The sequence below is a fragment of the Podarcis filfolensis genome (genome assembly GCF_964270895.1).
Source record: "Podarcis filfolensis genome assembly, chromosome: 6".
NCBI classification, from domain to species: Eukaryota; Metazoa; Chordata; class Lepidosauria; order Squamata; family Lacertidae; genus Podarcis; species Podarcis filfolensis.
Window position 1 is genome coordinate 81105163 of NC_139609.1, and position 25608 is coordinate 81130770.

At 44.4% G+C, this 25608-nt stretch overlaps 1 protein-coding gene across 5 annotated transcripts in view; it reads right to left on the reverse strand.

Moving 5' to 3' along the window:
* Positions 1-80: 80 nt before the first annotated feature.
* The window catches only part of RIPOR3 (RIPOR family member 3), a 110869-nt gene continuing 85341 nt past the window's right edge, over positions 81-25608 (reverse strand). For all 5 annotated transcript variants that reach the window (XM_083618476.1, XM_083618477.1, XM_083618479.1 and 2 more), the window contains 11 exons: positions 18404-18533; positions 16383-16997; positions 15619-15758; positions 14765-14903; positions 11301-11436; positions 10046-10207; positions 9385-9543; positions 6446-6648; positions 3824-3907; positions 3296-3386; positions 81-1423 (listed from right to left, as the gene is read on the reverse strand). In XM_083618476.1, coding sequence (XP_083474602.1) covers positions 1323-1423; positions 3296-3386; positions 3824-3907; positions 6446-6648; positions 9385-9543; positions 10046-10207; positions 11301-11436; positions 14765-14903; positions 15619-15758; positions 16383-16997; positions 18404-18533 — 1960 coding nt within the window. In that variant the 3' untranslated portion in view covers positions 81-1322. The remainder of the gene's footprint in view (positions 1424-3295; positions 3387-3823; positions 3908-6445; positions 6649-9384; positions 9544-10045; positions 10208-11300; positions 11437-14764; positions 14904-15618; positions 15759-16382; positions 16998-18403; positions 18534-25608) is intronic.

Genomic DNA, 25608 nt, shown 5'->3' on the forward strand with positions numbered 1-25608 from the left:
CCTTCGTTCCTCCAAAGCATCTCTCTTCTAGTGCTGTGTTTTGCATTGTGTTTTAACTTATAACTGGAAGAAGAATGCAATTGACTTTTCAAACATTTTATTAAACTTTAAAAAAGAACAATATGTAAACTAGCCCCAGCAATAAATACTGAAAAGTTTTTTTTAATAATAAAAAAGCACAAAGTTCTGTATAAAATATGTACATTAAAGCAAGGGGCCAGGATCCAGTGATGGGCAGCTGCATATAAACACACACACTCAGGGATGGAAGCGTTTCTGTTCTCAGCAATTGGCAAAGGACCACTGCCCCCCCCAACTGCATTCAGCTCTTGCCAGCACCACCTGTGTTAAAAAAAGATGGTAGGTGGTGTTCATCAGCATCTGCACCTGTTTACTCAAATGTGCATCTCACCAAGCTCAGTAAAAGATCAATGTAAATGTGCTTAGTATTGCAGCGACAGTCCACTTAAAAACAGCTTCTCGGTTAAGATTATAAACCCAGAATTAAGCACTCATGGGAATAGCTGGCTTCTCAGTTTTTCCTGGCGCTAGATTCTGGTGTGTGTATACTAGAAGAATGGTTCAGGGGCTTAATGGTGGGAAGTGACCAGCAAGAGGTGAGGATTCTTTAGCTGTTAACCTCTTCCAACTCTGCAGTGCTCTAGGGTCACAAACCCCATGTTTTTCAGTCTTATCTTAAGACCCCAATACATCCGCTGCCAGAACAAGGTGCCCTTTGAAAGAAGATTTCAGGTTAATTTACTGTCGCTAATTACTTTAGAGATTGTGTGGAAGTCCTTGTCCACAATATTAAGCAAATAAATATGCAAGTTATTTTCCTATGGCCTAAAAAAGGGGGGGGCAGGTTGGATTGAAGTTGTAGAGGGCTGCAAAGTCTTCATTAACACCACTCACTGCAATCCCAGTGTGGCCCATCCTTGTGGTTTTCTTTTTGAAACACCTTGGTTATTCCTAAGAAAACATCTCACAGTCAAAAAAGAAGCTGCTTCTGTCTCCTCTCCTCCAAATGGAGAACTTCAGTGCAAGATTTTCGGATGCCTTCTTAGTTCAGGGTGAATGTTTCCTGTGATACTGAAGACAGGGGGGAGCTGATATTTAATGGTTTACACAGTACCTTTCTGGTTATAAGATCAGAGTCACCCAAAGAAATTTTGCACCATGCAGAAACTCTGCTCATTCTCGAGATAATTTGCTTTTAAATCCAGCCGAGACAGATTTAACATTTGTGTGCTTTTTCCACACTCTTGTAGCCGAATTGCAGATGGTACAAGATTATCTGGCCTCTCCCTCAAAGGTACTGCTTAAAATACTGTGATTTCTATTTCAGCTTCTTGGTACATGGCATCCCTCAGCTCACAGCAGATCTTGTCCATCTTTTCAAAAGCCAGCCGTCCTTTGTCACCTGTGGAGAAAGGGACAAATCAGGAGGTTGACTGCTGGTGTTGGATAAGCGAAGTTTTCTTTGCGCACGACTCTTCCCTCTTTTACAATTTTGCGACCAATTTTTCCCAACCACATGGAAAGAATTTATTATGAAGAAAAGGTTTAGGGCCTGCCTAATGGCTCCCCTGGCAATATCCAAAAAGTCAAAAAAAGGATATTGTTGACCTGGAACAGGTACGGAAAAGGGTGAGCTCAAGAGCAGAGCCATGGCTTAGATTGAGGGAACATTCACTGCACATTTCAAGCTGATGACTCCCCCCAGAGAATCCTGGGAACTCTAGTTTGCTAAGGGTGCTGAGAATTGTACGGGGAACTACAGTTCTTGTGATTTTGGGGAGGGAAGTTGTTTGCTTTAAGTGTATGGTACAGTGGTACCTCGGGTTACATACGCTTCAGGTTACATACGCTTCAGGTTACAGACTCCGCTAACCCAGAAATAGTACCTCGGGTTAAGAACTTTGCTTCAGGATGAGAACAGAAATTGTGCTCCGGCGGCGCGGCAGCAGCAGGAAGCCCCATTAACTAAAGTGGTGCTTCAGGTTAAGAACAGTTTCAGGTTAAGAACAGACCTCCAGAACGAATTAAGTACCGGTACTTAACCTGAGGTACCACTGTATGGATCTGCCCCCAAATGACTCAAGTAGCTGAAGAAAACTCCATTGATGAAACCGGGGGGGGGGGGGGCTTTTCAGTTTAGAAAAAATAGTACGAGAATGGAGAGAAAGGTTTCTCTGTTTCTCCCTCCCACATAGTGTTAGAACCTGGCCCACCCAATATAGCTAATATCCAATGTTAGAAGATTCAGGGCAGACCAAAGGAAATACTACTTTACATAGCACATGGTCACATCAGCACATAGCTATTAGCCACAATGGCTGTATTGTTCCACCTTCGCTACAGGTCTCTCAAGGTCACAAGGGTGTTCCAAGTCCTGCTTTGGAGATTCCCATGGGCATCTGGTTGGCCAGTGAGAACTGAATGCTGGACCAGACGGGCCTGATCCACCAGGCTCACCTTATGTTCTTACAGTTAAACCATGGAGCCTGTTCCTACAGGATCCTGTGATAGTCATCAACTTCACGGGCTTTAGAAGAAGACTTGGACCTATTCATTCCTCCATGAATAGGTCCAAGGCTTCTTCTAAAACCCGTGAAGTTGATGCCTATCACAGGATCTAGCCATGGCAACAAGCCACTATGGATACGTTCTGTCTTCTACCTCCACTGTTGGAGGCAGTATGGGAAGTAGTTGCTGGGAACCCCAAGTGGGAAGACTGCTTTTCTACTCAGGTCCTGCTTGGGGCTTCCCGGGCATCACGTTGGCTGCTGTGGCAACAGGATGCTGGAACAGATGGACCATTGGTCTGATGCATCAGAACCAAGCGTAGGTTTTTAAGCAGTATATAATACCTAGAGCAATTTACAAAGCTGAATAAGGGTGGACAGGGAGCTGAAATGATTTAACAAGACTTCAGGGTGCAGGCCAAAGTCAATTCTCATGAAGATAAAAGGGCAGAGGCGGTTGGTGCTGCAGGAACAAGAGACAGATTTTCGTAGGAATGGGGTGGAAGGGTTTCTGTTGGTGTGTCCTTCCCTTGCAGGAGTCATTTGTGCTGTGCCATGCTCTTTTTCCAGAAATCTGTCACAAGAACAGTGCTGGGAATTGAGGGCAAAAGAAGATCCGCTGCAGGGGCAAACAAAACGGAGACCACTACCTCAGAGCAAGCGGCGATGCTTCTCTAAGCCAAGGCCAACTAGCTGTTGCTTCTGCTTTTCAGCTCACTATTCGCTCATTCGAAACCCATCTGCAGGGAATCGTTATAAGCACTTACCAAATGAAAGAGTCGTTTCTCTGGCGGCGTTCCGCACTTCCTCTGATTCTGATAGACACAGTCTGGCAATTTGCTCTATGCTTTCCACACCCTGTTATATAAAAGAAGCAGTGCAGGAGCAGCTGTTAAAATTATTTCAGAATGCTTCCTAACTCTTTACATCAATGCACTGACTCAGATGGATGGATAGCCTGTGGCACTGGAGATCTAATAAATTGGAGATTTAATAAATAATCCTCATAAATAATCTGTAGCTCTATTATTTATTATTATTATTATTATTAATTACATTTGTGTACCACCCTTTATCCATACATCTCAAGGTGGTTTTTCAACTAGGTTCACCCTTTAACAACTTTCATTTTCGTCTTTGTATGTGTTTTCTTATGCCCTCTCTGTGTTCCAGTTTCCAATACTGTACAATGATCATGTTTTTTGGTGACTCTCGCGCCCTCTCCTGGCTGCCTGTGACTCTGCACATGCACCTCTCTTAACGACCCCACTGAACAAGAATTTAAAAATACTCACTCTGAGGTTTTTGAGGGCCAGACATGCGGCTTGCTGCAATTTCGCATCATCGTTACTTAAGGCATCTGTGTAAAAAAGCAGAGCCTGCAAAAGACAATGGCGCATTCAATGACATGGATGACATTCCCTCCTCCTCTGCTCCAAAGTGCCCTAACATAAGATATTGGAGCCTCCTAATTCTGCTGTTTCCTCCACCATTACCAGTGCTTCTCTACCTGTGAACAGATGTTTCTGGGAGATACCAGGAAAGAATAGGAAGAGGAGAACAGGGTAGGTAAAGGTAAAGGGACCCCTGACCATTAGGTCCAGTCTTGGCCGACTCTGGGGTTGCGGCGCTCATCTCGCTTTATTGGCCGAGGGAGCAGGCATACAGCTTCCGGGTCATGTGGTCAGCATGACTAAGCCGCTTCTGGTGAACCAGAGCAGCACACAGAAACAGTTTACCTTCCCGCCGGAGCAGTACCTATTTGCACTTTGACATGCTTTCGAACTGCTAGGTTGGCAGGAGCAGGGACCGAGCAACGGGAGCTCACCCTGTCGCGGGGATTCGAACCGCCGACCTTCTGATCAGCAAGTCCTAGGCTCTGTGGTTTAACCCACAGCGCCACCCGTGTCCCTTAACAGGCTAGCTAGCAAGCAGCAATTACAGTGGTGAGGAGCAGGGCCGTAGTTAATGGGGTGGGGGCGCTCGCCAGGGTCTCAGCCCTGGGTGAAGCCTCTAGCTAGGACTAGGTCCTTCTTGTCTTGAGCTGCTGAGCACCAAAAGGATGCTAATTTGCAAAGGGAAGCAGGAAAACCTGGGAAACAATCCTCCTTCCCCTTTCCCCCTGTCTCTTTTGGGAGCTTAGTTACAGGTAGGTAGCCGTGTTGGTCTGCCATACGTGGAACAAAATAAAAAAATTCCTTCCAGTAGCACCTTAGAGACCAACTTAAGTTTGTTATTGGTATGAGCTTTCCTGGAAGTGTGCATGCAAACGAAAGCTCGTACCAGTAACAAACTTAGTTGGTCTCTAAGGTGCTACTGGAAGGAATTTTTCAATTTTGTTTTGGGAATTGTGTGCAAAAGAGAAATCCTGGAGAAGGTTGCTCTCCAAGCAAAATTGAAAAGGGGAAGTTTTGTTGCTTTCTTCTTCTTCCCTCAAAGTCTCAGAGATCAATTAAAAGTGGCAAAGAGATAACAACAACACCTCCTGCCCTTTTTGGGAGCAGAAGCTTTTATCATGATTAAACAATTTAAATGTCAAGTTGATACTTTGGAGTATTGCTTGCTTATGTGTTCTCTCTCTCTCTCTCTCTCTCTCTCTCTCTCTCTGTGTGTGTGTGTGTGTGTGTGTGTGTGTGTGTGTGTGTTTGGATCTAAAGGACAGCATACATGTTTACACCATAAAAAAAATCCTTCCAGTAGCACCTTAGAGACCAACTAAGTTTATTATAGGTATGAGCTTTCGTGTACATGCACACTGTATCTGAAGAAGTGTGCATGCACACAAAAGCTCATACCTATAACAAACTTAGTTAGTCTCTAAGTTGCTACTGGAAGGAATTTTTTTTATTTTGTTTTTACTACAGCAGACCAACACAGCTACCTACCTGTAACTGTGTTTACACCATGTGAATACATAAAGAGGGCACTGCTGCATACAATCAGCTACAAAAACCAAATCCTCTTTATACTGAAAATAAAATACCTGCAATGAAAGAAATGTGATGCTGACATGCGAAGCACGTTTGTTTTTGTCCCTTCCTGTAATTTGGGAGGAAAATGTAGCCAATCCACTTTAAATTCTTTAATTGCAATGGTTCAGTAGCCAGCGATTTTTTAAGGAAACTTGTGGAGTATTTATTCTTTTATTTTATTCTTTCGAGCCTTAAACTGAAAGCCTTCACTACTCAGAAGAAAGTCCCGCTGAATTCAATGAAGCTTACTCCCAGGTAACTGTGTAAAGATTCTGCAGTCTTATACTGCAATATTAAACATTTCTACTCAGAAGTAAGTCCCACTGAGTTCAATAGGACTTACTCGCTGGTTTGTTTCCTGATCATTATCACAGTTTCCATTATTATTATTATTATTATTATTATTATTATTATTATTATTATATCATACAGTCATAATACTGTACTTCATAGAATTCCTCAAATGATCTGTTACTGTCTGAAGAGATCTACTTAAGGCTGAATGAAAGTCAGGTACATACACAGACAATTTTACTATTTGGAGAGACTCTCTCTTCTCCAGCCTCTTTCAAACTACTTTTTTATGCCCTTTATGAACAAGTGTGTGTGTGTGTGTGTGCGTGCGCATGTACACAAACAAGTGGGGTGTGTGTGACAAACTAGGTCTTTGCCCCAGGTGACAGAAAGCCTAGTTTTGGCCCTGGTGCGTTTCAGCCCTGCACAACTTTTTGGTATTTCACTGCCTCGAAACAACATCTGAAGGCCATGGAACAGCCAAAAGTCCTGGTTGACTACGATGGTAGACTAGATGGGCCTTTGGACTCTTCTTATGCATGCAAACCATTGCCCCTACCAATCAGCTATGGCCCCTTCCCATACATATAGGCATATATTATCTGGATGCAGCAAACGAGGGAATGCCAAGCAAAGTGGAAAGCCAGTTACCTTTTCCCTGAAATTCCTATCAGCTGCCGCCCGAGAGAGACACAACCTGGCTGCCTTGCCCATACGATGGTTTTCATCAAGCTGTAGAACGGCAAGGAGCTGTAAGGTCTGTGGAAGGGGTTGCAGTCGGCTGAGTCGCTTCCCTTTCAGTTTCTTTATTTTCTTCATTCTCCCAGGACGCTGCAGGTCCTCAGTCAGCATCACTGCGGAGGAGGAACCCAACCATAAGTGGATTATGGCTCTGAAAAGCTATTTCCGATTTATTCTCTCTTCCCTCCATGGTATAATGTCAAGGTAACTTATTCTACAACAGTTTGCATGCAGTGTGTCATAGCATTTACACACAAGGACTTTTCTGCACCAATGGGACTTCCTCTCCCCATGGCCTCCCTTGCCCACCCCCACCCCCAAATCTTCTCCAAAGAGTTGAAGGAACACCTCCTCAACAAATTTGGGAGGTATGCAGGGAGAGGAAGTCCCATCGCATAGGCAGAAATCTTTGTACTAAAACAATGTTTCTCAAATTTGGGTCTTCAGCTGTTTTTGGACAACTCCCATCATCCCTGACCACTGGTCCTGCTAGCAGGCTTGAGAAACATTGTGCTAAAAGGACAACTTCATTGAACACAACCCCAATGCCTTTTTTTGTTTAAAGGTATACAACTGCAGGTACAAATTAACATTTAAGGTTGTTAAATCAGACACTGGTCCACCCAATGCGCTAGCAACTTTGACTAGGTCACAGGTAGAGAAAGATCTTTCTGATCAACCCAACAGCTGAGTTGGAAGATTGTGAAACTCAGTCTCAGGGTTCTTGCCCAAGGTTGGACTAAAAATTCCTGCACTGGAGGGGTTTGGACTAGATGACCCTCGGAGTCCCTTCCAACTCTAAAATCCTATGGTTTAATGGGAAATTCTGGGGATTGAACATAGCAAGACTCCATCTGCCACAGCACCCTGTTTTCTCCAGCAGCCAATCAGATGCATGATAGCAACACTCCCTCTCATTGTTGCTCTCCAGCGGCTGCTAATCATGGCCTGTTGCCCATGAACCTAACTAGGAATCACTGATTGACTGGCAGACTTTCCTTCCTTGGAAGTTTTGAAACAGAGGTTGGATGGCCATCTGCCCAGGGATTCTTTCCGAGAACAATTCAAAGCGTTGGTGCTGACCTTTAAAGCCCTAAATGGCCTCAGTCCAGTATACCTGAAGGAGCGTCTCCACCTCCATCGTTCTGCCCAGACACTGAGGTCCAGCGCCGAGGGCCTCCTGGAGGTTCCCTCACTGTGAGAAGCCAAGTTACAGGGAACCAGGCAGAGGGCCTTCTCGGCAGTGGCACCCGCCCTGTGGAACACCCTCCCACCAGATGCCAAAGAGAAGAACAACCACCAGACTTTAGAAGACATCTGAAGGCAGCCCTTAGCGAAGCTTTTAATGTTTAATAGACTATTGTATTTTAATATTCTGTTGGAAGCCACCAAGAGTGGCTGGGGGAACCCAGCCAGATGGGCGGGGTATAAATAATAAATTTATTATTATTATTATTATTATTATTATTATTATTATTATTATTATTATTGCATTGCAGGGGTTTGGACTGGATGATCCTTTGGGGGTCCCTTCCACTTCTACTCTTCTATGATCATATGACTCAGCCTCCGCAAATTTGTTTAATCACCCTCTTAAGTCACCTAGGTGAGTGCCAGGACCACACCTGGTGGCAATTAATTGTGGATATTATTTAACGCACAATGCAATGACGGTGAAGACGTTTGAATGACACTGAGGACCAGTATGTTAAAAGAGGAGGAGAAAATTCTTTCTCTCTCTATCCACTTAGACTACCCTAGGCATAATTGAATAAACTTCTATCATGTCTCCCTGTCCCATAATCACGTTTTTGCCTCATATTTGTGTTCACTTGATTCCTTCCATTCCTAGGTAAAGGTCAAGGACCCCTGGATGGTTAAGTCCAGCCAAAGGAGACTATGGGTGCAGCACTCATCTTGCTTTTCAGCCCAAGGGAGCCAGAGTTTGTCCACAGACAGCTTTCCAGGTCATGTGGCCAGCACGACTAAACCGCTTCTGGCGCACGGAGCACTGTGAGAAGTGCCAGAGTGCATGGAAACGCAGTTTACCTTCCTGCCGCAGTGGTGCCTATTTATCTACTCACACTGGTGTGCTTTCGAACTGCTAGGTTGGCAGGAGCTGGGACAGAGCAACGGGAGCCTACCCCTTGCGCGGATTCGAACCGCTGACGTTCCCGATCGGCAAGCCCAAGAGGCTCAGTGGTTTAGACCACAGCACCACCCATGTGCCTCTAAGAGCTACCTGCAAGGCTACCAATTTGAACGAGCGCTTGGTAAAGTGCCCCCTGGTGGGCCCTGAAAGAATTGCCTACCAGTGGCAGACAGCAATAGCAGCACACATATCACTGTGTTGCTCTAGGTCAGCCGTCCTCAGCTGAATGCCCTCCAGAGGTTTTGGACTACAACTCCTATCAGTTCCAAACAATGGTCAGAAATGATGGGAGTTGTAGCCAAAATATCCAGAGGACACCAGGTTGGGGAAGAGACTGTTGTGAGAAATCAAAATGGTGGCACACTAGAACAATCTTCAGTTGTTTCCAGGAAGTGCAAATAGCCAGCACTTATCCTATGAACCCTGCTGATCAGGGGCCACCACATCAAAAGCCCTGCTCCGAGTTGCCCTGGAGCAGCTTCTGATAGCCTTGGGACTTGAAAGTGAAACTCTCCTACAGAACACAGTGACCTGCTGGGTACGGCTCAAGGGACAGGGCAGTCTCTCAAGTAGCTATCATTTCAACATGCAACAGCCAGTGGTGGGCCTTGGAGATTCACCCTATATAGTAACTCCTAACCTGGCAGACACCTGACCAAATCTCAAATAGGGTCTCCCTCACCAGCCATTCATTTACCTTCTTTAGCAAATCTGGCCAGGTGTTTTTCCAAATTGTTCACGTGGTGCTTCTCCAGGTAGCTGTAAAACTGGAATAATGTCACTGATTCAGCTGGGAGATCCGTCGAGGAAAAGAGCAGGCTGCCTCTAACTATCTGCTCCAGGAACAGCTGCAAAACTGAAAGGGGGTGCATAGAAATGAGGCGCGGGATATTTTAAACAAAATAAACGTGAGGCAAGCAGTTCTATCTAGAGATGGCCAGGGCTTGGATATTTGAATTTCCTCCTATACATTGGAAGATAAGAAGATCCTTGCTAGATCAAAACAAAGGTGCATCTAGATCAATATTCTGTGTGAAACCACTATTGCCTAAACACTTTCAAACCTATCCTCACTGCATTCAGAACTAAACAATAATGCTGTGTTGTTGTTTTTTAAGGAAGTTGAAATTGTGAATATAGTAATGGGGCAAGTTATAAATGCTGAAGAATTATTATTTTTATAAATGGATACATTTTCCTTTTAACCAGTCAGTGGATATTTTAATCATTGCACCGCTTTGGATTAACTGAAATCCAAAACTGCTGCCAAGTTTTAAAAGTGATCAACACTGGGCAATCACAAGCAAAGGCACAAATACAACCGTGCATCTCATGCACCTGGGGTAGACAGGTATTACCTTTTTCTATGTGTCCTTGATAGTTCTCTTTTGTTTTGAACATCAGTATGTATTTCAAAGGGTTCCAAAATCTCTCCGCCGGACAGAATAAAATGCTCCCCCGCTCAGTGCACTCACTCCAAATCTTCAGGCAGCGCTTCTGCTTTTTAGCTTTTTGAATGACTGCAAAAAAAGAATAATATGAATGTCAGCAAGGTGCCTGAAACTCATTTGCAAGTTAAAAGTGAAATACCAGATGGTATGCCTTTTCTGCAGTGGCTCCCCCATCTGTGGGATGCTCTCCCCAAGGAGGTTTACCTTCATTATACACCTTTTGGCACCAGGCAAAAATGTTCCAATGCCCTTTTAAAATCGGGGGGGGGGGCTGTTATTGGGTTGGTATTGTTTTTATTTTGAATATGCATTTTGTGATTTTTTTAATTTTTATTTTATCCTGAGAAACACCCTGAGACCTACAGGTATAGGGTGGTGTGTATATATGTATATGTGTATAAAATAATATGCCTAAATTGAGCCTGTGCTAATCAGTATACATGCCAAAAGGAAAATATGCACAGATAGGGATACGTAGACGGATGCATACGTCACCAAATCACTCCACTAGCATTTTACTAATCTCAATAAAAGCTTGATCCCAAGCTCCCAGATCAATATCTGCCTTCTTGAGAGTTTGAGTCACATATGACGTGCAAAGGTATGCGGGGGGGCGGAGCGATATGTCCAATGCGGACTTTTTGTTTTGCATACAAGTGAGAGCTGGGAGGCCCATTAGAAGTGGAAGATCCATTTGAAGGAGTGGCACTTAGTTAAGGAAGGAATTCAAGAACCTGTGGCTCTCCAGGTGTTGCTGGACTCCAACTCCCATCAGCCCTGTCAACATGGCCAATGGAATGGAATGATGGAAACTGCAGTCCGACAGAGAAGTTGAGAGAAGGGGGGGGGGAGTGAGAATGGGTGTGTGCTATACGTATAAGAACAGATGCACAGATCGCTTAGGAATGCATTTGCTGGTGTTGGTGTCCAGCTGTGCACATGAGGGCATGTGAATTGGGATGTGTGTGAGAAACTGTGTGGGGTTATTCCACCCACTTTACTTTGATCCCACTGGCTCCTTGAACGTTAGCCACAAGCAAATGCTGCCCTTGGTCATAACAGGTCCTCCATCCCCACCCCCTGCTAAACGGGGGCTGAAAAACAGAGGATTCTTGGGAGTGTCTGTTCCACACCTTAAAGTTTTGGACATCTCTTAACTTACTCTCTTCCACAGAAGTCAGGTTCCGCGGCACAGGAGCAGCCAGAGCAGAGATTATCTCCAGAACATGTTTCTGTTGTGACACCTCTTCCAAAAGGCTCTGCTGGACAATTGGAGCTAAGTTTGGCAGAACAAGTTTCTGGAAGCAAAAGGAGGGAGCAGTGAAGAGGCTACTGCTCAGGGTTGTATACTAAGCAACGAAGCAGCCAAGTTCATCTGCACATGGTCCAAAACTTCCCCAGGGCCATCGGGGAGAACACCTGCCTCCCACCTCTGCGGCTGGGACACACATTGTCAAATGCAACCCAACAGCTGTGAGTTAATTGCACTCTGCTGAGCATGGATATGAATAAAGCCACTTCCTTCCTTTTGAAATTACTGTGTTGTTGTAGTGCATGCCGATAAGCAGCTGCCAATATTATGGACCACAGAGAAATGCGCAAAGAGGACTCTTGCAATACCGCAGCTCTTGGGCTGCAATTAAGGCTTTTCAGTTCATTTCGCATTTACAGGTGAATCTAACAAATCTGCATTTTTCCAAAACAATATGAGAATCGAAACAAACACAGCTATCTTTCTAAATTTGCACTTATCCGACTTCTGCAGTGCAATTCTACATCCAACCAATGTTTGCAAAAAGGAACATATTAGGTAAAAGTGTGGATATAAAAACTGCACATAGGTAAAAATGACACACAAAGATGCATTAAATTTGGGGAAACTGCTTGCAGAAATGTGTACATAACTCAAAGCTGCATATAAAAATGTGATTATTAGGAGAAAACAATTTGCAAACTGTCATGCAAATGTAGAGAACTGAATCTTAAGACTGGGAAAATGAGAAACTGAAGGAACTGAAACTGACAGATCACTCCATTTTTAGCTGCAATCCAAAGCTGGTCGTAAAGGCCAGTGCAAACAAGAAACGTCCTCGTGCGAACATTCCTGTAAAAGGGCCTATGCACACAGAAACCCCAACACTGGCAACAAATATCTTGGCAAACATGCAAACTATATAAGCACACTCACTAGTGAGCTGAGATTAGCTCAGTATTAGGTTGACACAAATGAATAAATAGGTTTGCTATTGGAGCCTTATTCTAACTTCCCACCCCCATACCCATGTGATTAATAACTGAATGAGGATGGGGAGCAAGACTGTAACACTGGCCCTACCCCTGTCTGGGATGCTCTGCCCCCACTTACAGCTGAAAATAATGAGTTCTCACCAGAAGGCATTTCCTTGTAGTATCTCAACAGACATTGTAATGGAGCATTGAACATCTGCTGACTGAGAATGGTTCTTAGCCAGAAGATCTGTTCATGAGTAAGCATTAACAGAACCTTTGGGAGTCTAAGGCTTCGGGGTTCTTCCAAAAATCGTTCTCTCTCTCTCTCTCCTATGTGAATTGTGCTCTTCCCACTCCTGACTGCTACTACTGTATAAGGATGATCAGAATGAAAGAAGGAACAGCTGGCTGCCCTGTTCTCAGATACAGCACAGCCAGCAATCAATGGAGCTGGGAGGGGCCTACTTGCTGAAAGATATAGCCAGGAGCACAGACTTTTTGGAAGTCAGCCTGTGCCAGAGTTACCTGGGACCTCACAATCATCACAGTGCTTCCTTGTTCAGCTCTGCACTGGGTAGTCATGTCCCCAGGGAAGTCAACATCTGGAAGTGCCTTCAAAGGCTTCCTGAGAATTTCTGCTTAGGCCCTGGAAACATAACTATCTGTTGCAAATAGTCTGATGAGCATGTATTGGGAAAGCAGATTTAAAAGAGGATGGGTGTCTGTTTTGTTTTTACCAGAGCGCCAAATAAGAGCTGGACCACCTTCCTGTGGGAACAGCTTCCCTAGCATGAGAAAGCAGCCAGGCAAACCTTTCTTTAAATATTTGGATATCCATTATGTGAATCAGTGTGACACTCTCAAAAGCATGGAGAAAGTCATAGCTCAGAGAAAGAAACTCTGAAGGTCCCATGTACAACCACCTGAATCGCCGCTTAACAGGATCAGGCAGCAGCGGCTGGGAAAGACTGTTGAGATTTCCATTCCACCTTAAGGAGCAGACGTGTGGAACTGTTGCATGTCACATGTCTGTTTACATTCCAGCACAGCTTGCTGGGAACTTCCATTGTGTATTGCTTTTGCTTTTTCCGTTTCTCTCTGAGAAGACGAGAGAGAGAGACGACATGTTTCTTTGTCCTGATTTATGATGAATAAATCTGTAGTTGTAGTATGCTTCCACAAGCCTCACACCTATTCTGTGTGTGCAGTTTGATCTGCTGATAGTGTGCCCTGGCTTTGAAGCCCGGATTGCTGATTTATGTTGGAGCAGAGGACATGGGTCTTCACAGCAGGATGCCAGGAAGGAGACGGCCCAGCTGGAGCTAGCCAGCTGGCCTCCCGGCCCTCTGCATGTTGACAAAGACCCCTTGCCTGAAATCCTGAAGAGCTGCTGCCAATGAGACTGGGCCAGAGGTAGCCCTTTCGGTGTGGTGATGCTCTTTAGAAGTTGTTGGACTCCAACTTTCATCACCCCAACCAGCATGGTCAGTAGTCAGGAATGGTGGCAGTTGTGGTCCATCATGCTGGCTACCCCTGGAATGGACAATACCAGGCTAGATCGACCAGTGATCCGAACTAGCATAAAGGCTGCTTCATATGTTCAAAAGATGCAGGGATAGGGCTGCCAGCCAACCTGAAAAATACCTAGGGTTGTCCGGCTCTGTTGTCATCAGATGAGAAAGGGGAAAGTCAAGTGTTCCAATTACACAAAAAAGTTAGGCTTCCAAGGCATGCACAAGACGGACATTACTTCCCTGTCTTGTTAGTGGACAAGAAGCATCTTTTTGGGAAAGAGGATGCTGGCCTAGATGGATCTTTTTCTTACACATGAGTCACAGGGATGTAGCAATCTGTCGATTTTGGTTTCTCCCAGTCTCTTTTCCCCAGCCTTAAGTTCAGTTATCTACATTTCCACATCAGGTTGTGATTTTTAAAAAAAGTTCTCACGAAGATTCATCAGCATTTTTTAAAGTGAGAATTTCTCCTAATTCGTATGCAACAATACACATTTTTGCAAAGTGGATTTTCCCGTTTGTATATGTTATCTTCCCCAATATGTACATTTTCATACACACGTTGCCTTAGTATATGCATTCCTGAACACAAGCCTTGGAGATACTACAAGGCAAAATTCGGAAAAGTGAGGATTTCAAAGGATGGCTGTGTTTGGGTTGGTTCGCCTTTGAATGAGAACTAACTTGAGTTTCTCCTGCCAATCCCAACTCATGACAAACGGTTCAAATGTTTGCCGATTGTGCTCATTAAAACAATACAATCTTCTCTCCAAAGACCGACTGTCCTGTGTCTCCCGTTCCGTGAGATTAATCATAGTAATAAGACTCCAATTCCCCCTTTTTAAAAAAAGAAAAGAGAAAGCAATCAAAGACAATTCCCCACCTGCAGAAGTGCTCTGCAGAACTGCAGGTGAACTTGCAGAAGTGTATCTAGGTCATCACTGCCTGTGGTTAACTCCTTCTTTTCTCTTTTGGTATCATAGCCCAGGGATGGAAGTGTGGCTTTGTTGTAGCTGCTGGTGCTAAGGACAAGGATAAGGAAGCAAATAATTAATACAATGAAAATAAAGCAGGGCAGCAGGGGGATGGGTGGTGAACCAAGCCCTATCTTACTGAGGCTTTGGAGAGGAAATATGGTCAATACTTCCTCTGGGTTATGATCTGGGATCAGATTCCAGTGATAAAAAGGAATTCAATGAAAGGAGCATAAGAACAGAACATCAGAAGAGCCCTGGTGGATAATAATAATAATAATAATAATAATAATAATAATAATAATAATAATAATAATATATTATTTGTACCCAGCCACTCTGAACGGCTTCCAACAAAAGATTAAAAATACATTAAAATGTCACAGATTAAAAACTTCCCTAAACAGGGGTGCCTTCAGATGTCTTCAAACGTCAGATAGCTGTTTATCTCTCTGACATCTGATGGGAGGGCGTTCCACAGGACAGGTGCCACTACCAAAAAGGCCTTGATTGACAAGAGTGGTCAACCAGAAGCTTCTGGGAAGCTATCAGAGTAGCACAGTTGGTAGATGAGCGGTTGGTAGAGCATGAAGGCTCCCTCGACTCAATACTATAGGCAGCATAATTATTTAATCTAGCCCTGTTGGGCCATCACTCTTCTTTCTCACAGTCTTCTAACCTCTCAGAGGCAGGGCTGTGTATATACAGCATTTCTGCAGATAGGGAAAGAAGGTTGCAAATTTATATACGTAGAAGGCCTTACCTGGTACTGCGGGTCCTTACGCTCCCAAGAGATGACAGTTCATCCGCACTGCCGTCAGCATTGAGGAAGTCAAAGCTTTCCAGCACTGTCTCAACCATCAAGCTCTCCACAGAGGAGTGTTTCAGTTGGTACTTTTTCAGCTGTTGGAAAATGCAAAATGAGTTGCATTTCCTTTTCAGTAGAAACCCTTTTCATCCCCATGGGCTATCAGCAGCACAGATATCACCAGTGAATATTCCAGCACCACCACCCTGATTTCCCAAACTCCCATTAGCCCCAACCCACCATGGCCAATGGTCAGGGATGATGGGAGTTACAGTCCAATAAGAAGAGAAGAGTTTGGATTTGATATCCCGCTTTATCACTACCTGAAGGAGTCTCAAAGCGGCTAACATTCTCCTTTCCCTTCCTCCCCCACAACAAACACTCTGCGAGGTGAGTGGGGCTGAGAGACTTCAGAGAAGTGTGACTGGCCCAAGGTCACCCAGCAGCTGCATGTGGAGGAGCGGAGACATGAACCCGGTTCCCCAGATTACGAGTCTATCGCTCTTAACCACTACACCACACTGGCTCTCAATAATATCTAGAAAGCCAGATTCCCCAGACCTGCTTTAGGGTGCATTTCTCTAGGAACATTTTCACCCCTGTGCATGGCTCGGGCATAATCCATATGTCTGCGCAAACGTTCTTGCCATCTTTGGGAATCTAGGAGTGGAAAGGATAAGAGCCAAACCGAGAGCTAAAAATTGACAACAATTCTTTACCTTTAATTTGCCCCGGATGCAGAAAAGCTGGTATTCCAATTCCTCCAGTTGGATAGGGCTCGGATGCTGGGATTTCAACAAAAGCAACACTTCCTGAAGCGTCTTCTCAATCAACTTAGTCCTTCTACCAGCTCTGACATCAGAATTGGCTCTCGATCCTCTTCGACCATCAGAGAGGACCTTCCTTTGCTGTACTAAATGGTTACGCCTGTCCCAGATGGTGGACTTGCTCCCCACTTTCTCCTGATCCAGTGGGTGCGTTGGTGTGGCGAGAGCGGGGTCAGCATGGGTCGTCTCTTGTAGGATGTCTAGAGTCCTGCGGCTGGGAGTTTGGCACAGCAGAAGGTCCTGCTGCTCTCCTGCCACACAAGCATCTTGTAGGATAGTCAGTGGCATGGACAGCGCCCTCTGATTCGAAGGTGGCGTCACGTTCCTGCTTTCTGCCCCTTTCGGGTCCTCTGAGCTGAACGAGCTGCCTTCTGTTGTCTCCGTAAGGCTGTGGCTGGTGCTCCTCAGACTCATGTCAAAATCGCAGTCAGCCAAGTAGCTCAGGATGCAGGGATCTCGTCCCTCGTCCCTGATATCTGCTTGTTTTTTCCCTTGCTGCAAAACAGACTGAGGCAGAGAGAGAGGTGGAATTACAAGATCAGTGCCTTTTTACAGCACATAATAAGCGCAACTCCTAAAAGGAACCTGTGACCTTCCACACATTGATGAACTGCAACTCCCATCATCTCTGAACAATGGCTACACTGAGCCATTCATTTTCTCTCAGTTTCTCATTTTTCCAGTGTTAAGTTCAGTTCTCCTCTCTAGAGGCTGAGTTCTTCCTGCACCATGTCCCTCAATTGCAAAATTACCCATCCAGGGAGGGATTCAACTAACTTGTTGTGCATGTGGAATGAGGTTCTCTTGTGCAATGGGACTTCCCCCACCCTCTCCTCTTTCCCCCACGTTCCCTAAATCTGCTCTGGAGAAGAAGAAGAGTTTGGATTTGATATCCCTCTTTATCACTACCGGAAGGAGTCTCAAAGTGGCTAACATTCTCCTTTCCCTTCCTCCCCCACAACAAACACTCTGTGAGGTGAGTGGGGCTGAGAGACTTCAAAGAAGTGTGACTAGCCCAAGGTCACCCAGCAGCTGCATGTGGAGGAGCGGAGACGCGAACCCAGTTCACCAGATTACGAGTCTACCGCTCTTAACCACTACACCACACTGGACAATTGGGGGAGCATGGGCAGAGGACTGAGTGGGGTGGGGAACATCTCATTGCTCAAGTGGCCCTCATCCCCTGTGCACATGCCCCACTTAGCACTACAGGCAACATCCCATTTGTGCATGTTCAAGACATGCACAATCGCACTTGCATGCATTGCAGCAAACCTGGAAGTGGCACAGAAAAGGGCAGAGATGACCCCAAAAGAGCACAAAAATGGCACAAAAACAGCGCCCAGCAATCCCACAAGCCTTTATACAGATGTTTAAGGCCTGTGGAGGGTTGGAATTTGAGCAAGAAGGGAGTGGTTATGGTGCAGTTTGGTGAATTTTTTGTTTTCCCCCCTCAGGGTTTTGTTTTTCAAAGGGTTTCCAGAGGTTTAGAGGGTGTTTGCAGGCTTTTGCAATGGTGTTCCCAATATACACCATTTCACTTAAAGGCGTGGTGCCTCGGAACGTAACCCCCATGTAAATGTACATTGAATTCCATCCCTAACCCATTGTTTTTTCAGTCTTTCCGCCTCACCAGAAGCTTCTTCTGCTCCTTGAAGGCCCTTGGTGCTTTACATCTTCATTTCATTAATTAGCAACAGTTCTAAACGGCACGGCTCCTGTCTGAGGAGAGCCAGAAAAGACTAGTATATTGTGGAGCTGACACTCATTTATCAGAGGCTGCTAACTGAGCATACTTCTGTTTTCCTTTGCCCGATACATTTCAGCAATAGGCTTGTCACGACACACTGCAAAAGTGGCTGGGAGGGTAAGTGCTTGAGCGCAGAAGTTATTTGCATCTCGTTCATACTTACAAGGTAATATTTCTCTCGGAAGCTGGGAGTGTTTGGTGGGGTCCAGCTATATATGGAGTTTTTCCTGCTCCCCACAGAAAACTTGGAGGCAGATCCAGGAGACAAGACGAGGCTTTCAGTGTCAAAAGGGCTACGGGAGGGAGGGAGAAAGAAAGAGAGAGGATGAACTCAAAATTCAAAGGTTTCATGCGCCATACCCACTAAAGAAATGTCATTCCTCTCCCCCATAGTATGTTTGCACACCACCACTGTATGGAAAAATACTTGATAACAACAACAACAACAACAACAAATTTATTATTTCTACACCACCCATCTGACTGGGTTTCCCCAGCCACTCTGGGCGGCTTTCAACAGAACATTAAAAACAGAACAGAACTTCAAACATTAAAAACTTCCCTAAGCAGACTGATTGTTAAGTGCTGTTGCAAAAGATAGTTCCGTTGAAGGAATATCTCGTTTCCTCAGCTAAAAGAAAAAGACCAATGTCATGTACACTGGCAGGGGCGATACAATGTTTTCACCCAGCTAAGATATCTGCTGCAATTGGGAGTACAGTACAGAATATGGTTTTGCGAGTGTTGAGAGCACCTATTAGACTGCGCCCATGACATTGCTAGCATCATGGGGAATGAGCCCCCACTACTGTGTATTTAACTGCCAAATCAAAATGCTCAAGTCCTTTTAACACAGCATATTTATGTTGCTTTTATCCACTGGCTGTTTTTATTGATTTACTGCTGTTTAGTCCCTTGCTTTAATTTTATTTTCATTACTAGCCTATAGCATTGTTTCGCCTTTTTTTTTTTTTACTGTTTGAGATACTCTACTGTAAAAGCCACCTTGAAAACGCTTTCATTAAGGACTTCCGGGTTAGCGCGATCGGCTAATGGCGGATTCCCTCCGAGCTCCGGAGGGAATCGGCTGCGCAGGAGCTGGGTCTGGCCGCTGCGGCGACGCGGGGACCCTCAGAAATCACAGGCGCTGAAGCCTGTGAACCTGGTGACTCGGCGGGCACCATTTGCGCCCCCCCCGACCTGCGAAGGAGCCTTTTTAAAGGCTTCGGAACGGGGGACGGGGTGAGCGGCGCAGTGGTGAGAGTCGACTGCTCCTCCTGCGGAGTGAAGCCGCATGCCATGGTCGGAGAGCGCTGACTTCTTCTTGTGAACAATTGGACTCTAAAAGTAACAACTCGTGAGTAGTACGGAAATTGGACTTGTAAAGGATTTTTTGTTGTTGTTGAATTTGGCACGATCGGGGAAGGTGCAAACAGGAAGCCTGCCTCCCCGTCTTGTAAATAATTTAAAGCAAGGACTAGTTAACTAAGGTCGAGAGAATTTTTCTTTATTGGGTAAAAGATATTAATTTCACGATTTGGCAGTATAAGCATAAATAACCTTATCGGAGGATAAGAGCTAATTTTGAGAGCTGAAGTGCCACCCCCCGGACCCGGGAGTGATCTGTGAGAGAGCCTGTTGAGGAGATATAGAAGAGTTTGACAGCTGTCAAAATTAGCTGTCAAGAAGGAAAAAGAGAACTTTGTTTCTGCTGTCTCTGCTGGAAATATTTGTTGCAATTTGGTTATATTTTGTTGAAAACAAGGAAGAACTGATACAAACTAACTTGACTTTTGGATTTGAACTGGAAAGAATATTAAGTTACCAAAATCCCTCTAGAGGGGGATTTGGGACATTACAAGAATGGCTGGAGGAGGGAAAATTCAAGCTGGGCTGGACAGAGCTTTTGTTCTCTTGGGAAAGTTACAAGGCCAAATGGATGTTTTGGCTACAAATGTTGCAACTCTGAACTTAACAGTAAATAATATCATTGAATTTGATAAGGATTTGACTCAGGAAGCCCATGCAGCTGGACAAAAAGAGAAACTTGAGAGTTTTGAGAGTGTGGAGAAGGAGACATATGTTGTTTTTGAAGAAAAGGAAGGAGGAGCTGTAATTTTGCAGATGACAAAGGAGAGCCAGAGGCCTGACATGATGGTTACAAAGGAAAATAAGAAATCGAGCCAGAGGCCTGACATGATGGTTACAAAGGAAAATAAGTACTGGATGATGAAAATCTGGTTTGAATTGGAGATTGAAGAATGGAGAGATCTCCTTATGTGGAGATCTGAAGACCTGTGGATTACAAATTTGATCAAGGTGGAAGTTGGAGCTTTTGGGACAATTGGACTTAAAAGGAGTAAGAATCAAGATTCGGGCTCCACTTTTAAGTATGGAGGTCTGGCTGGAAGAAACATGGACTTTATGGGGACAGAGCTTCTCCGAGATCTGGTGTTTAATACTAAAGACTATCAAAAAAACCGGCAGAGAGGAATTGAGAGAGAATTAAGAGCCTCGGATGTGAGGTCTCCAGGCTGATAGTAGATTAAGACTGATGGACATCTGTTGGGGATCGAAACCGGGAAAGGGGGTGGCGGGGTTTGGGAATCCAAAGGGTGTATAACTATAATCTGTTTTTTTCATTTTGTTTTGTTATTAGTAAGAAAATTGGGGAATTCGTGGAAGCGAATTTGGGTCGACTTTAGAAAAAGGTTTTAAGAATGAGTACTGATGTATAAATATGGATGTTTATAAGTTAAAATTGGTTTTTTCTTTAAAATGAACTAAATATAAAAAGGTTAAAAATTGGGGATAAGAACTTGTTGAACTAACAATTTGAATTGGAATATAAGAAGGGGAGGTGTGGGGAAGTCAGGGAAATATGTCATTGAAAATACGGATTGTAAACTTTGTGGTTTTTTTTAGTTTTTTTCTTTTTTTCTTTTTTTCTGATTTTTTTTTTACTAAGATGGAAAATTTTAATAAACATTTATTTTTTTAAAAAAAGAAAACGCTTTCATTAAAATGGGGGTAAAAGATATGATTGGAATAAATTAAAATAAACGAGGAGCAGCATGAATGCACATCCTGCCACTGGGATGTCTTCGTGTGAACTGAAGCTTTGATTTGCTTTTAACACTTCAGAAGCTGAACACTCATCCAAAATAATTCTTCATCTAGCGCAGCAGTTTTCAAACGTGAAGCTTTCAGGAAACAAGTGTGTTCACATCCCTCACCCCACCCTGCAAAAATGCAGAAGGCAGCAGCATTCCTGCTATAGCCAAGTTTGTGTGTAGCATTTTAAAACACACACACACACACACACACACACACACACACACACACACAAAACTACTAATGCAAATCCCAAAGCAAATGAATGTTTTTGTCCCCAAATTGCAGTTTGGAAGGGACAGGAAGAGAGTGACTAACAATTCCAGTGAACTGTAGTTCACGCTGAATACAAGAAAGGTTCTGAGTAGCTTGCAAGAGCTCTGCAGTGCTGTCCAGAGTACTCTTAGTTTGCACAGAAGGCAGCATGCGGTGATGGTGGTAGAAAACTGAGGAAGGGAGCAAACTCCACACTGCAACGTTTTGTTGCAGGGCCCCTCAGATACATCTTTATTTTTATTTCAAATATAATGGTGGACACCATCTAGCAAGGGCACTGGATGGATAACAATCAATCTTGGGGAGGTGGAAATGCCCTAGCGAAGACCAGTTACGAGCTAATTTTCTGCCAGATTTCAGCTGTTCAGTCCCATGGATTTCAATCAGATTTTCTTCTATTTTTGTGCACTTCGGGGCACCACTTTATCTCAGCCTGAAGATAACCTGAGCACAGATAATAATTTCTTTACTCCGAAGGTGCTGCTACGATACCACCGTGGAAGCAAGGCTTACGCAGCATTAAGGGTAATGAAGTTTAATTGGCTAAGTTCGCCAGTGTCACACAGCTGGGCTTCGTCAAAGCAAGTCAGTGCCACACAGGAAGATTAGCAACTCATCTGCTTTTTCTCACTTTGTAGCAAAACAAGAGAAGATCTCTGAACGGCAGAGAATATTCCATCCAAAGCAGACGCCACAGTTACTTACAAGTCCATTTCACTGGCTTGTTTCAAATGTATACACTTCACCTGACTACCGATATGCAGTAAAGATGCACTTTATGGTTTTCAATGTTAAAACCTCAATATGTGGGACCACCAGCCTCATATAACCAAAATGCTTACGTCTAATTAATGCATGAAGTAGTTAATATCATAGAGTAAGCTGTCCTCCCAGGCTAAGCTTGGCCACTCCCCCTCATCATGGGAGTAAGGAAGTAATGCACAGTCGTACCTTGGTTGACAAACATCTTTCGACTTGAACGTTTTGGCGCCCAAACACCGCAAACCCAGAAGTGTTCCGGTTTGTGAATGTTCTTTGGAACCCGAACGTCCAGTGCCGCTTCCGTGGCTCCTGATTGGCTGCAGAAGCTTCCTGCAGCCAATCGGAAGCCGCGCCTTGGTTTCCAAACATTTTTGAAGTCGAGCGGGCTTCCGGAATGGATTGCATTCAACTTCCGAGGTACGACTGTAATGTATATTGTTTCCTCGGTCTACCATGTGAACTCTGGTGTGTAACGCAGGGCCTTTTCTACAAAGCCATTCTTGTGTCCCTATACAAATAATTTAGGAACTTTCAACACTCTGGATCTAATCTAAGTTTTCTGCCTGTATTTTCTTACTTTTCTAGGGGGGGGGGGGACACGCCAGGGAACTGGATCTGTACCCATTTCCCTTCTATATTCCAGTTCAGCTATTGCTTTGGAACAGGACCGTGTCTTCTTCTTTCTCCTTCACAGCTCTACAAAAATGTAGAGCACATGGGATGATGCTGTGCTCAGGTTGTGTGAGTGAATAAATCCATCAATTAATCTTCATTCCATGAAAAACAAAAGCTGGGTAAGTGCTGGAACCCCTGGGGTCTCTTTGTCGCTCAGGGATTGGGGTGGGTGCAACATCTGGGTATTGTTTTGGGGGAGTATTGTTGCTTTTTATTTTTTACCTGTAACTCCTACAATTCATGTGGAAATTGTTCAGGTGGGCTGAGTACTTTTTGATGAGCTCTGCTCATAGTTTATGACTGCTTTTGTTATGTTTGTATTTTTATTTTTTGCATTGTAAGCCACCTCGAGCATGGTTTTAGTTACGGAAAGGGGGCGTAAAAAATAAAATGATGCATTTACGCATGTTACGCTAGTGAAATGTTTTGTACCAGAATGACACTGTTGCACAAGAGAAGGCGTAGCTGTGGTAACATCATTGCACAATCAATTGTGCAAAACAAGTTTCCGCTAGCAAAGCTGTTGCACCAATTCCGCTGGTGCACAACATTAAAATTCACCCATCATGTAGGGCAAGAGCTCTTTGTACTAGGTGCAGCAGAATTCAACCTTTTCAGATCCAGTATCTACTTCTAACCCTAACATGCATTTGGGGACCCATTTCTTAATCTTTTAACATATCTTTGCAAGGTGGTAATGCTCTTGTTGCGACCCACCTTCAATCAGGCCATGACCTACTCATGGGTCTCAATTCAACAGTTGAAGAACAGTGAACTTGTGGACAGAGAATCATGGATACAGCCCTGGAGGTGTGGCATGGAGTGAGCGATGCTCTGGCTCCACCCACCAGCAGTTGCAACCCTGGTGGGCTTTTTCCATGGGCTTATGGCCCTGCACAGAACATAAGGCTGTCTCTCCCTGCTCTTGAGATTTAAAGATTTAAAAAGCGCGCACGCACACACACACGCACACACACAGAGCAGCTGGTTTGTAAATAAGTCATTTTATAGTGTAACGATCTCCACTGAAAACGGAAGGAAAGTGTGTATTTATTTATTTTTAAATGTGGCTACAAGCAAGCAAACAAGTCTGCTGGGGTTTTTTGGGGGGTGTCAACTTATTGGGGGATTTTTGCACAAAGCCCCATGAGAATCCACTTACTGAAAGACCAACATATTGAGCAAACTCAAAACACTGCAAAAATGTTTTTAGATTTCCTACCAAGGATTAGCTCACAAAATAAAACATGCCCCCAATTAAAAGAGTTTCTCGGAATAAAATGTTTCTTTCTTGGAGGAAAAACAGTAAGGGTTGTTTGTGTGTTAGTTTCCCACTACAAACATGATTGCAGGAACCCCCCTGGAGTTTTCATTTCCATGCAGATCCAGTATATCATCGGAATATATTTTCACACACACAATTTACCTAGCACAGAAGTTAGCCTAACAGATTTGTATTTTCCTGGAACCCCATGACGCCATGCCGCAAAAGAATTCCCAGCACTTCTTAGGCAGAGCTGTAGCTGGGGTGGGGGAGGGGGAGGTCTAGCCAGGGTTTCTGCCCCAAGTGAAGCCTCCAAAGGGGCGTCATTGAGGCTCCCAGCCTCCCAAGTATATTTGAGCTTCAGCCAAAGAGAAAGAAGAAAAAGTGAACCCGAAAATTTTTCTCCTCTGTGCAACTTCTGAACAGACAATCCTCCATGTGCAGCCTTACTCACTGGTGTTTGTACAAGGGATTGCCAAAGTTGCCACAAGAGGTCCCCATTTAAGTTTTGAGAAGAAACGTTTCCCTGTTAGAAAAGAATTCAAGCCTTAGGAGAGCTGGCACACACATTTCTGGATTTGCAGATCTAGCAGCAGGGAAGGACTGGCAAACCCCAAGTGATCCAGGAGTTGCTGCAAAGAGTGCCGTGGAAACTTTTGGCACACAGAAAGGGAGAATTGGAATCAATTAAACTTGCTCTGAGTTTGGCTTCTCAAACGGCTCGCTCGCTACAGTGCTCCAGCCAGGAAACAAAAGAGGCTTCTCTGCACTGTGGCTTTGCAATATAGTCACTACCAAAGCTGGTTTAGCCAGAAAGAGATGTGCAAAATCTATACGGAAAACAAGAGATGGGACTTGAGCTGCAGGGAAGTCAGAGCAGAAAAGCCAAAGGACCCAGGCCTCTTACCTTTTCTGGCACACACGCCCTTAGCAACTGTTTTTACAAGGATATTGGGAGAGCGGAGGACAATTATTTGGCTAAAATGGAGGGAGAAAAATGGAACTTGTGGATTTCATTAAGGGCTGGCCTACATTTTTTCTCCCATAATCTGAGCACCGATTCTGAGAAGCTCCCTGGAATTATATTCGTCCTACACTACAGAGAAACAATAGCATCCCACTGAAAACATCCAGGAAGTTAAGGGGAGATCACACACACAAGCACACCCAGTTTATTCCAGCTTTTGTATGGTGCAATGGCCATGTTTGCATGTCACAGTAAGGCAGGAGTGGAGAACCTTTGGCCCTCCAGATGTTGCTGAACTTGGGGTGTTAGG